This window comes from Silurus meridionalis, chromosome 10, assembly GCF_014805685.1.
Source record: "Silurus meridionalis isolate SWU-2019-XX chromosome 10, ASM1480568v1, whole genome shotgun sequence".
Classification (NCBI taxonomy): Eukaryota; Metazoa; Chordata; class Actinopteri; order Siluriformes; family Siluridae; genus Silurus; species Silurus meridionalis.
Genome location: NC_060893.1, coordinates 22,605,266 through 22,618,873, shown reverse-complemented (window position 1 = coordinate 22,618,873; position 13,608 = coordinate 22,605,266). Strand labels below are relative to the sequence as shown.

The 13,608-nt window shown below is 40.6% G+C and overlaps 1 protein-coding gene across 3 annotated transcripts; it reads right to left on the bottom strand.

The window, feature by feature from the left end:
- Positions 1-471: 471 nt before the first annotated feature.
- On the bottom strand, positions 472-13,397 carry dctn4 (dynactin 4). Of its 3 annotated transcripts, XM_046860184.1 has the most exons (15): positions 13,215-13,397; positions 12,220-12,290; positions 11,754-11,932; positions 11,413-11,456; positions 11,196-11,303; positions 9,766-9,786; positions 8,751-8,824; positions 7,787-7,899; positions 6,443-6,552; positions 6,255-6,328; positions 6,044-6,098; positions 3,317-3,424; positions 2,988-3,085; positions 1,015-1,274; positions 472-860 (listed from the first exon to the last, which is right to left on the bottom strand). In XM_046860184.1, exons 1-14 carry the CDS (start codon positions 13,347-13,349, stop codon positions 1,061-1,063), a joined length of 1,404 nt encoding a protein of 467 aa, XP_046716140.1. In that variant the 5' UTR covers positions 13,350-13,397; the 3' UTR covers positions 472-860; positions 1,015-1,060. The 3 variants fall into 3 exon arrangements, with proteins under 3 accessions (XP_046716140.1, XP_046716139.1, XP_046716141.1); XM_046860183.1 differs by having other exon boundaries at positions 472-1,274; XM_046860185.1 differs by lacking the exon at positions 9,766-9,786 and having other exon boundaries at positions 472-1,274; positions 13,215-13,395.
- Positions 13,398-13,608: the final 211 nt, after the last annotated feature.

Sequence of the window (13,608 nt, the reverse complement as noted above, 5' to 3'; positions counted from 1 at the left end):
CAAGAATGCTGTGTGCTTAAACATCCTATTCCACATTTAATTCACATTTGCAGTTAGAATAAGCTGCACTCTTCTGTGAAAACTTTCCACTTGATTTTGTGGAGACTTGTGAAGATTAAGTCAAGGATGTTAGTGAAGTCAGGTACTGATGTAGGTGAGGTATACGGTTTCCCCACTTTCAGGGGTTGAGCTCTGAGGTCTTCATGATCTCTCGTCATCTGCAAGTGATGTTCTTCAGCTCTCGAAGCGTGCATGCTTTTCGAAACAACTCGTTGCAGCGTTGTCATATGTCGAAAGACTCATGTTTGTTCTTTGTTCTAACTTGCTGTCCGTGCTGAAATCATAGACGTGGTAATGCACGTGAACAGAATAGCCCCAGTTAGTACCATTAGTCTCGACACTTTCTGATATCACCTCGTAATGCAGTTGATGAGTCTGTATTAGTAATAATACACGCAAGTTTTTTTTAGATTTTTTTAAATATCAGACTTTTATTAATGAACTGCTTTATTTTTAAAGCTCTCTTTGCTACCAAACACTTCACTTGCACTTCAGTAAGCTTTCGACTCGCGTCTATCGGTATGTAGCCAAGAGAACGAATACGGAGGGTTTATGTCCTATTTATACAACGTAAGAATAAATACCACGAATTATTATCCATCAATGACCACGTTAGTACTCAGCAGAGCGATCCATCTACAGGACCACGGTCAGCGGAGGGGTGTTTGTGTTGAGAGATGGACAGGAACACGAGAACGGAAAAGGATGAGATGCTCTGTGGGACAATGACGGCATGCAGGAGAAGATGGAGTGTGTGTGTGTGTGTGTGTGTGTGTGTGTGTGTGTGTGTGTGTGTGTGTGTGAGCACAGTTACGTATAAGTGATGTGTAGTGTGTGTGTTTTATTGTAAATCAGTAATGGCTTGATTGAGGTGGGTTTCATCACCACGTGTGTGTGTGTGTGTGTGTGTGTGTGTGTTACCCTGGTCTTCATGTTTGGAGTGAGTAGATCAATGTGTGTGTGTGTGTGTGTGTGTGTGTGTGTGTGTGTGTGTGTGTGTTTAGGCTGCCAGCGGGCCCAAGCTGAGCTCGACGTGGTGCGTGAGCCAGATGAGCTCTACAGCAGGTTCTCCTTCCTCGCTCGGCCTGATGGGAGCCGCCAGGTTGCGGAAGTCGTGACGCATCTTGAGGGACACCGTGACGTCGCCATCCTCGTTCTGAGGGATCACTTTGATGAAGAAACCGATTTTGTTGGACTTCCTGAAGGCCACCACACTGCAAGGTGCGGGGGGGTGTGAGGGAGAGAGAATTTCATTACTTTTGAGAGATTTTGTGGGTTCTTCTAGTTTATTATTATTTGTAGAAAAATCAATGAGTTGTATAGAAGTCCTAAGAGGCTGTGCATTCGATTTTTTCTTTTTTGTTTTCTCAGGGTTATGACAATTGTCTTTTGATATCGACCTAAACATTGTTTCCTCATCATCAGTATAATCATCAGCTAATATTTAATTAAAAAAAATTCAAATTATTACATTAAAGTTCTATTAAAGGTTGTTTATGTAAATGTCTAATGTAAAATGTATGAAACTGCTAAATTGTAATTCATTGTCTTAACATAATATACAGTGCATCTGCAAAGTATTCAAAGTGCTTCACTTTTTACATGTTATATTAAAGCCTTGTTCTAAAATTGTCTGTAGACCTCCGAGACAGGATTGTATCGAGGCACAGAACTGGGGAAGGGTACAGAAACATTTTCTGCAGCTTTAAAGGCCCCATTAAGCACAGTGGCCTCCATCATCCATAAATGGAAAAAGTTTGGAACCACCAGGTCTCTTCCTGGAGCGGAGCTGCCCAGCCAAACTGAGCGATCAGTGAAAAAGAGCTTTAGTCAGGGAGGTGACCAAGAACCCAACGGTCCAGCATTTCTCTGTGAAGAGAGGAGAAACTTCTGAAAGAATAAAATCTTTGCAGCACTTCACCAATCAGACCTGTATGGTAAAGTGGCCAGACAGAAGCCACTCCTCAGTAAAAGTCATATAACAGCCCGTCTGGAGTTTACCAAAGGGCACCTGAAGGACTCTCAGGCCATAAGAAACAAAGATTGAACTCTTTGGGCTGAATGGCAAGCATCATGTCTGGAGGAAACCAGGCACCGCTTATCACCTGACCATTACCATCCCTACAGTGAAGCATGGTGGTGGCAGCATCATGCTGTCGGGATGTTTCTCAGCAGCAGCAACTGGGAGACTGGTCAGGATCGAGGAAAAGATGAATGCAGCAATGTAAAGAGACGTCCTTGATAAAAACCTGCACCAGAGCACTCAATACTTTAGACTGTGGCAAAGGCTCATCTTTCAACGACCCTAACCACACAGCCAAGATAACAAAGGCGTGGCTAAGGGACGACTCTGTGAATGTTCTTGAGTGGCCCAGCAGGAGCCAGATGATTAAACATCTCTGGAGAGATCTGAAAATGGCTGTGCACCGACACTCCCCATCCAACCTGATGGAGCTGAAGAGGGATGGGAAATGGGGGAAACTGCTCAAAAATAGGTGCTTGTAGCATCAAACTAAAAAAGACTTGAGGCTGTAATTGATGCCAAAGAGCTTCAGCAATGTATTGAGCAAAAGCTGTGAATATTTATGTACACATGTATTATTTTTCTTTTTTATAAAGTTGCACCGGTTTCAAACAAACTTCTTTCATGTTGTCATTATGAGGTATTGTTTGTAAAATTTGAAGGATGAAAATTATGAATTGAATCCATTTTGGATTAAACCTGAAACATAAAATGTGTAAAAGGTAAAGCGTTTCTATGAATACTTTACAAATGCACTGTAACTGGCGTCTCTATTGCATAAGGCAGGGGTCCTTGACCTGAAAAACTTTAAAGACCCCGGCCTTATGCGATACCTCGTGGCCAGGTGGCCACAAACTTCTGCCCGTACAGAGTGTGTAATGTTGGATAAAAATTAATCTCTTACTCCGGGTCGTCCTGGAAGTCCTGCGGCTCAGCCAACTCGTCATATTCCGCCGCTGCGTCTTTCCCTGCCAGGACCAGCTCCTTCGCTGGAACTAAGACCTACACACACACACACACACACACACACACACACACACACACACACACACACACGACATTTCTACTGTTACTCATAATCCTGCTTAGTATATGCATGTATGTAAATATATATAACAATGTCACACTGTACTACATACAAACTGACATATCTGGATACAGATCATGTAGAAATTCCATTGTCGTGTGTGTGTGTGTGTGTGTGTGTGTGTGTGTGTGTGTGTATTTGTGAACCTTAGCTGTGCTGTTAATATCATCTGGATCTTCTTCCTCACAGGTGAACAGACTGACGTGGGTGACGCTCTCCACCGGGTTAGTCAGGGTCAGCAGCACCTGAGACTCCTATTAACAACAATAACAGTACAATCGTTGTTGCAAGAAAAGAAAAAAAAAAGAAAAATACAGTAATCCCCCGTTTGCCACCCCGAAAATGTATTTGTTTTTATTGTTTAAGCCGTGAATCGTCCTCCCGCATTCTTTAAACACACACAGAAAATGTGTGTGAGAATGTAGCGAGGTGAATTTTGTGTAAATTCGTAGAAATATCATATTTATAGTAAGTACTGTACAGTACTGTATTGTAGCATAGCCTATGCATAGTTTCTCTACTTGTTTATTGGTTGAAATGTCCTATGGTGTCAAAAAAGAGGCGGGGTTAAAGAAACGTCACCGCATTCTTTATTTTCATTGGCTAAATCTTTTTTACTACATCAGAGGACATTACCACCAATAAATAAGCGGAAACCGACGGTTTCTTGTAACGCTACTCGCTTCTAATTATGAACTGAAATCGGGACCATTCGCAAAACAGAAGAGTTTCGGAAAATTGAAAATCGCGATAAAGTGGGACCGCGAGATTCGGACTGCGATAAATCGAGGGACGACTGTATTATTATAACAATCGTACTTTAATCACACATTGATCGAGTTCACCCATAATGCGAATTTAAAAAAACAAATAAATTAATACGATTTTTGTTTTCAAATGTATTGAGACACCTGACCTATATACAGCCATGTGGAAAAAATGTGGACACCCCATAATCAGCTCTTTATTAAGAAATGTTTACAAGTCAATATATGATCTTGTTTTAATTTGTACCTGTAGATGAACATCCAGTGATGTAACTGGATGTGAACAAAAAATATATATTTTTTTTTTATTTATTAAACAAAAGAAATCAACAAAAATGAGTATTTCAAATGAGGCAAAAGTTATCACACCCGATTGCCCTACTAGCGAGTGTTTCACCATTTGGCTAAAATAACCTCAGTGAGACGTTTCTTCTAGCCATCTACCAGTTTCTGGCATCGACTAAAAGAAAGTTTCCCCCACCCCTCAATGCAGAATTCTTCCAGCTGTGTGATGTTTAAGGGGGGTGTCTCGCATGCACAGTATGTTTCAGAGAACCCCACATGATATCAATAGGATTCAGATCTGGGCTTTTTTTTTTTTTTTTTTACTTTTCAGCCAGTCCTTGGTGGATTTACTGGTATGTTTAGGGTCATTGTCATGTTGCAAGGTCTAGCTCCGCTTATATTTGATTGACAGATGGTCTTACGTGCTCCTCAAGCAACTTCTGATACAATGTTGAATTCATAGTGATGGTGAGCTGGCAAGGTCCTGCTACATCCCCAAACCATAACACTACCACCTCCATGTTTCACAGTATGAGGTTCTTTTGCCGAAATGCTGTTTTTTGGTTTACCCCAAACATGTCCTCTGTAATGGTGTCCAAATAATCACATTTTAGACTCATCGGTCCACAGTATTCCTGAAGTCTTAGCCTTTGTGTTCCGTTTTAAACCACAGTCGTGTTTTTCTTCGACGGCAAAGGTGTCCTCGTTCTACACCTCTCATGATGTCAATTTCTGATTGTAGAACAGTGCAATTTGACATCAACTTTATAAAGAGCTTGCTTTATGTCCTGTGATATTTTAGGGTTTTTGGAGATTTCTTTAAGCATCCTGCCTGCACTGACCATGTTGGCAGTTGTTTGAAATGTTCTCCACTTGTAAATGACTTTTCCCGGACAGTGCAATCTTCTTTCTGAAGGCCTCATCGAGTTAAGTTACCTCTCACTTCAACAATTAGGAGCAAACCAAACTAAATGTCTGCGGTTGAAATAAGGAAAGTCTAATTCTTTATCTATTTTAAATCTGCTTAATGCCACAAATGTAATTCAAAATGCTGTGTAACAACCTTCTAATCATATTCACCTGATTTTAGGAAATTTGATCCATTTGGAAATAAAAAGAACTTGTAACTTTTTCCTCACAAGAAATTGCAGATTTTTTTTTTTTACAGATCTTTAAAAAAAATATATGTTCTTTTTTCTTTAGTTATATTACTTAATATACAACATTACTTATAGTTAATCTTCCTATATTGTTAAAATATAGATCAAATGCCCATGTAAACATTTTTGTACATGACTATATATATTTATTTATATATCATCTTCTTTCAGCTGATCCCATCAGGGGTCGCCACAGCGGATCATCTATATTTATTTATGTGACAATAATGAATGAAGTCATGTGACATCACAATGTCCTAAAGTCCTGAGACTGTTGTCCATGACACTGCATTTAAATTCAATACATTTTTATTTGTATTTCATTTTTAACAATGAACATTGTGTCAAAGCAGATTTACACAGTTAATGTGGTGATAAAGAATCAATAAGAAGTTCTTTACAAGTGTAAGTTTGTCCCTAATAAATGAGCCGGTGGCGACTGTGGTGAAGGAAAAACTCTCTGAGACGGCATGAGGAAGAATCCTTGAGAGGAACCAGACTCAAGAGAAAACCCGTCCTCATCTGGGTTGCACCGATTCAAGAATAATGTGGGCGTGATATCACGTGGTGCCAATGAAAGAAAGCAACTCTCCACTTTGTGTGAGTGTTTGAGGTGATTCTGTTAATTGGTAGTGTAACCTGGAGCAGGAGAAACACTTACCTTCATGTGACGCAGGTTTGGAATAGACATGATCCTCACTTCAGGGATATAGCTCCTGCACGCACGCACACACACACACACACACACACACACACACACACACACACACACACACACACACATCATCAGTCCAAGAAGAATCATCTGTATGAAAAAAACAGTGCTGTGTATGTGTGCGTGTGTGTGTGTGTGTGTGTGTGTGTGTGTACTCACAGCCACCAGCTGGATTTTAAACTTGATGGAGGTCGGGTTGAACTCCGGTTTGCTCAGGTTGTGCTCGCATTTCTGACGGGGAGAAAAAAAATAATAATACGGTACCCAGCGTTAACAGCATTAACGTTAACCGTAGCGTGTAAAGCGACGTGACGTCACGTTCGCAACTGAGCGTTATATACGGACCCTGCAGCGCAGCGAGCGCTTCATCAGCAAGTGCTTATGTTTGGGGTGAAGCTGAGACGCTCCTGCAGGCTGGAAGTCAGGCTGAAGCAACCTCTGGCGTAGTGTCGTTACTGAAACACACACACACACACACACACACACACACACACACACACACACACACACACACGTTACTGCTGTGCCCAACATAACAGCAACATCTGGGTTTATTATAATGATATAGATTTACTGCACAGTAAACCCTCTCTTACTCCACAATATATACATAAATATAATGGAGTTTGTCAAGAGAAAGTGGGAAAGAAAGAGGGAGAGAAAGTGAGCAAGAGAGAACGACACAACTACAAAAGGAGAGAAATTGAGAGTTAAAATAACGAGAGCGAAAACAGATTGAGACAAGGTGAAAGAGCAAAAGAAAGTCAAGGAGAGCGTGAGGGAGAGATTGAAAGTGTGTAAAACTCTCCAGCTAATCTTCTCATCTCCACTGGGTCTGAAGTGATGGTGCCATCAGGGCCACACAGCGCTATTTGAAGCGAACTTTATCTCACTCCATCCTCTTAAAGTGTGTTTCTGCAGGCGAGTCCTGCGTTTCGGCCTCACGAGTCGCACGAGTTCTCACCGCGAATCACCCAGAGGGATAGGTCCAAAGTTTTATTGAAAGGGTTCAGAAACGTGTCTCCTGAAGGATAGCACATGCTTGAGTGTTTAATTTTTGCACTTTAGCGAGATAATTCTCACCCCTCTGACAGGTCTACCAAGCTCTTTCACAATCACTTCATTTTCAACCAACGTTAGAGATGGTGACTTTGGTGGCTGGTGTAGAGTGGGGTGATGGCCACATACGTCTCCTTTACCCAAAAACCATCATTGACCACTTTATTCACCAAACTTACAGTTATCAGGAACACAACAACTGCTTTGTTTATCCGTGAGGAGGAGTTGATGTTTCCATGGCCCACCTGCTCTCCTACAGCCAGAACATCTTCTACAGTCTCGTTTATGTCAGGGATGACATAAACCTCTGTTCCCGAGGGAACGGACGACACACATGCATGGCTTTTAGATGACCATTTCTATACTAAACGAGCGTATTTAAAAATAAGAGGGGGGAAAAAGGAGAGAAAAAAAAGGAGAAAAAAAGATTGTAAGAGTCTGTGAAGAATTAGCAGATCTCACAAACCACACCCACTCCCGGTGTGTATCCGAGAGAAAGAGAGTGGAGGAGAGAGAGTGAAGGAGAGCATTAGGGAGAGAGTGTGTGAGAGAGAGAGAGAGAGAGAGAGAGAGAGAGAGAGAGAGAAGGAAAAAAAATAAGCACAAAAAAAAAAAAAAAAAAAAACACACCTTCAGTCAGGTTAACAGGTCGTGTGTAATAATCTTCAGGCAGAGGTTCCACCTCATCCAGTGCCTGAGCAGGTTCAATACTGACTTCCTTCTGCTCCTCACCTTCCTTCAGACTGCACACGACACACACACACACACACACACAAAAGCTGTGTAGCTAAAATGTGCAGAAATAAGTGTAGAATTAGGAGGCACTTATAAATGTGTGTGTGTGTGTGTGTGTGTGTGTGTGTGTGTGTGTGTGTGTGTGTGTGTGTGTGAATCTCTCAGATACGGTCCATCAACACTAAAAAAAAACTAATCTGGTCTATTGGAAAGGACCGGATCATAAATTACAGAGAAACGACATGACGTCTTGCGTGATGTCTCACTGCAAAACTCACATCTGGCGTGCACCAACACCGCAAATAATCACACCGCTCATGCATTAATAACACAAAATTCGCATCTGGCATGCACCAACACTGTGAGAATCGCATCTGGAATTCACTAATAAAACAAAAACACATCTGGAGCATAAGAATAAGGCAAAAACCACATCTGGAATGCACTGAAATCGCAAAAATCACACCTTGTTTGAGCTTAAGTTGCAAAAATCACCTCCGACAAGCATGAAATTTTGGCAAAAATCACATCTGGCATGTGCTAATGCTGTAGCAATCACATCAGGCATGCAGTAATGCTGCAGAAATCACATCTGGCGTGCACTAAAATTGCTTGAAACCTGGTCTGCATTAAATTTAGCAAAAATCACATCTGGCATGCACTAATCAAGCAAAAATCACATCTGGAAAGCACCAATAAAGCTAAAATCTTTATCATTCATGTAATATTGTTGTAAATGACACGTTCACACTGTACATCTTCAATATTTCAGTCTTGTGAATGTATCATGATTTCATTTTTAACATTGTTATTACCAGGAGTAAAGTATATAAGGGGGAATATGAGGAGGAATACTCACGAGAGGCCGTAGAGGGCGCTGATGGGAGCTCCGGATCTCTGCCTCTGAAGCCGGGTGCCCAGGCCGTACTTCTCCTTTACACACAACCGAGAAACCACCATCAGACCAAACTAATCACTCACAGCACCGATAACAATCCCTGATGTACAGAAAGTCAAATTTAAAGCAAAATGATTCAGTCGGACGTTTGTTCGGAACTACAGTAGCAAAATTCCAGGAATTTTCAAAACTGGAAACCAGTCCATGGGAATAAATGGGAATTAACTAGGAATTTACAAAATTGCAGGTTGGCCAACAAGAGGGATCTGAAATCTAGTTTTGGGGGGAAAAAAAAACAGATTAAATGCAATTTCAGTTGAATAAAAAAAATTAGATTCACACTACAGGCACTGGGCATTTCTCCATTACAAAACATCATTTCTTCAATCCTGCACACAAAATAACATCACGAAAAGTCCATCGTGTTGAGTTTTCATGTAGATTACATAAACATTACATCCATTTGTGTTTCAAACTTCCTTGTGCTGTGTGTATGCAATTGTGCAACTAAATTACACTACATGTTTATATTTATGTTTGTATATGACACAGTTTATATACATTCCCCTAAATGATTTCCCATAAATTCCTAATAAATGGTTTAGAAGTTAAAAGTTTCTCATTTGGAATATTTCAAAAATTCCACAGATGAAATTCCCATGGAAAGTTTCCGGGGATTTACCGTACGTTTTCCGCCCCTTTGCGACCCTGTTTGGGAGCCGTTGAAGCCGATATCGTAATATACACGTAAACACAATTAAAATGGAAACGTCTGGATTAATATTAAGCCTACGGGCTCCGACGTTCTCTTCCGTAATTCCTACCGCGTTCCTGTCCCCCCCGTGCGATCTCACATCTAAAAGGTCTTCTGTAAAGATCTCATGTGATCCCAGAAGCGCCCGAGCGGAACCGAGAGAGAGGACGAGACATGAAAGGCGTCTTTTCACTCGGGAGTTGGGAAGAAAGTGGCACTCACCACCACGTGAATGGTGTGTTGCTGGTGAAGGGGAGGAGGAAGAAGAAGAAGAGAAGGAGGAGGTGGTGGTGGTGGTGGGGGTGCGAACCAAAAGATCGGCGTGCGCATGCATAGAAGGACAGGAGACAAGAGAAAAGAAGAAGGTGAAACTTCGGCACAAGCAGCGACATGGCAGATTCGTTTCGTCCCTGAAATTATAAGCAAAGCTGCACATGAACAGGGTTAGAAATTAACACCAGGAGCAGAATATTATAACAAAACACAGCTGTAAGTGCAGGTTAATTTCAGACCCTGGTTTAACAGGAATAACAATAATAATAATAATAATGTGATTTAACCCTTTCAAGGAAAATCTCCTTACTCACAGGTCTGAGCCAAAAGTATGTGGACACCTAACCATAACATTCGCATGTGCTTCTTTTTTTTTTTTTTTCTTTTTTTTTACGTCCTGTTCCACGTTTAGTCTCCATTTTTACTTGTAATAAGCACAACTCTTCTGGGAAGATGTTTCACTAGATTTTGTGTAGAGATTCATTCAGCCACAAGGGTGTGAGTAAAGTCAGGTGCTGATGTAGGTAAGAGGTGAGAAGGTCTGGAGTGCAGATCACATTCATCCCAAAAACGGCGTTCACAACAGGGTTGGAGTTTTACAGCAGGAGATCTTCCACATCCGAGTTCAAGACGTCCTGTACAATTTTGTGCCTCCAACTTTGAGGTTACAGTTGGGTGTCCCAATACTTTTGGCCATAATCTTTTACATTCATAAATGGACAATAATAATAATAATAATAATAATAATAGCTTTTTGCACTAATAGATGCATTTTGAACACTGACTTTTTTATTATTTATTTTTTTATATGTATTTTATTCATACACTTATCTAAATTTATTTTCACATGAAAGGGTTATAAAGCTGTCAGCATGCAGTGTCGATTTTGGCAATTGCAAATATTTATTTTAATATTGCAAATATAAAAAATTAATTCAATAAAATTTACACGAAGCAATTTTAGATAAAAAAACAACAAAAAAAAGAGAATAAAGTATGAATGCTGGAGGTGACATTTCAGCCACTAGGGGGTCAAATTACTGTGCAGACGGGTAAAGGGTTAAAAATTCATTATTATTATTATTATTATTATTATTATTATTATTATTATTATTATACGGGTTAATTAATTCAATAATTGTATTATAAAAATAAAAAACTGTATTTAAAAAGTGAATAATTCTACAGTCCGGCGCTATTGTGTCAAAATATAAGAGCCAATCGGGGGCTAGTATGCAAATATAGGACCATAAACAGAATGTGAAAGGGACAGGGGCGGGGCTTATGCTGTAAATGTCCCATCAAGCAATGTATTGTTTACTAACAAGCGTGTGTGTGTGTGTGTGTGTGTGTGTGTGTGTGTGTGTGTGTGTGTATACCGAGAAGGCCTGTGGCATGAACGGACGTCTGCGGGCCAGTTTCTTCCTGTCTCTCTCCAGCTTTTCTCTCTGGGCCAGTTGTTGATAATACTCGATGAGTTTGTTGATCTGAGGAAGCGACAGCGTGAGCACAGACGTGAAGACGTCAAATAGAACTGACATCATCTATACATAAAGAGGAAGAGTATTTTCATGGCTTCTTCACGAAGACACTTACCCTCTGAGTGTGAGGATTCTCCGGTTCCTGCCATCCTCCACTGGCTTCAACACACACAAACACACACACACACACACACACACACACACACGTTACACTCCGTGTTACACTAAGCAGAAATACAAACGTTACACACCATGTTACACTCCGAAGACATGATTGTTACACGCCGGGTTACACTATGCAGAGGTACAAATGTTACTAGAACAACTATTGGTACGTCGATAAAACAAACACACATCAAAGGGGGGATTTTTTTTTTTGTTATTGATGGAGTCTCGGGCTTTCATAGAGGACAGAAGCCCGCTTGTGGACTCCTGACTGAAGAGCAAGATCCTCACCCACGGATTTATCGGCCATGCCGACGTCGCGCGAGGTCCAGCGGCAGAATCCACACGCCAGGTAATATGCCTTCTTCATGGTGGTCTTAGTCGGGTCGTCGGGCATCGGCGCTGGGATGTTGGTGGCTCGTGTGGACAGTGTGTGCATGCAGCACGGGCAGTCGAAACAGTTCGCACATCTGAAAACCAAACTCAGCGTTACGAGGGCATCAGCAGGCACAATGGTATTTTGATTAAAAGTTGTGTCTAAAGACACAACAAGGACAAGCTTTTTGTGGGTCTCATATTTAAAACCTATTTTACTTCATGAAACACACAAGCAGCTTTGAGAAACCATTATATAAATAATACTAATAATAATAATAGAATTATATCGATAATATATTACTCATATATTATCATAATAATAATTATTATTATATAAATCTATAAAAACATAAGAGTACCAAAATAGAAAAGAGTTTACCGGTTTTTCTTGAGCTTCGCCTCAGCTGATGGCATGCTCTCCAGACAACTGGGACAGTAATGAGAGTCAACCTGAACACACACACACAATTTTATATTAAACATAACACACACACACACGCACGCGCACGCGCACACACACACACACACACACTTATATACACATCTGTATTACCCAAATGTGGTATATATAAACTGCTGATGTTCACAAATGTTAATAATAATAATAATAATAATAATAATAATAATAATAAACTGATAAGCAGTTTCATGTTTTGCATTCCTTTCCCCCAAACTGTACTGATATTGATCCGAACCGTGACTTAAATACCGAAGTACCGAACCGTGAATTCTGTGTACCGTTACACCCCTAATTATATATACAGTGTGTGTATTATATTTATTTACACATCATATATATATATATATATATATATATATATATATATATATATATATGATGTGTAAATAAATATAATACACACACACACACACACACACACACACACACTGTATATATAATTAGGGGTGTAACGGTATAAAAGGTTATTAAAGTATAATGCATATATAAGAAGAAGAAGAAGAAGAGATGTGACTGAAATAGCCGGGTGTGGTGATGCTAAGTCACATCACTAACTAGCTAACCGGTAACACGCCAAATATGTTTGAATAAATATCAAATATGCCGCATATCTTTTACATAAATACATTTTTATTTAATTTTACGACCTAAAACATGTCAGAATTTCAGTAGTTTATTTCAAAATAAAGCCTTTTTCCTGAACAAGCTAGCTAGCTATCGATGAATGTCCCGCCCATTGTGAAAAACAGACATCTGGGCTGACCAATAGGATCGCGAGTTTCCGGCAATACGTATGATTGACAAGTGACTCAGCCAATCGGGTGTAAGGACAGATAATAAATGGGCGGGGAAATGACATAGTGAATGGTCCGAAGGTTTATGGAGGAAGAATAACGCAGGTTTGCGATACTCACTTCATGCGACACGCATTCCAGGGAGCGCAGCTCGCTGCAGTAGCGGCAGAAGTAGAGCTGAGAGAGCGGGGCGCGGATCTTCTTCTCCCCGCGGACCAAATACTCCACCCTGTCGGGCTGCAGGAGGGACGCCATGTCGGCACGATGACGTCTGTTTTTCTCCTATTTTTTTTTTTTACTTCCCGTTTTCGACAAGCCCCGCCTTCTTGGTAACGATTGGATAATCTTTCTAACTGACAACCGGTTTTTCAAATAATATCGGAGTAGATATATAAGACTAGCCAATCAGAGAACAGGAAGCGGGGTTTATGGGCGTGTAATGGTTTGCGCTGGTTTATTTGACTCAATAGCGCTCCCTGGTGGCAGAACAGGAGAGGAAGAATGGAAGCAAAAT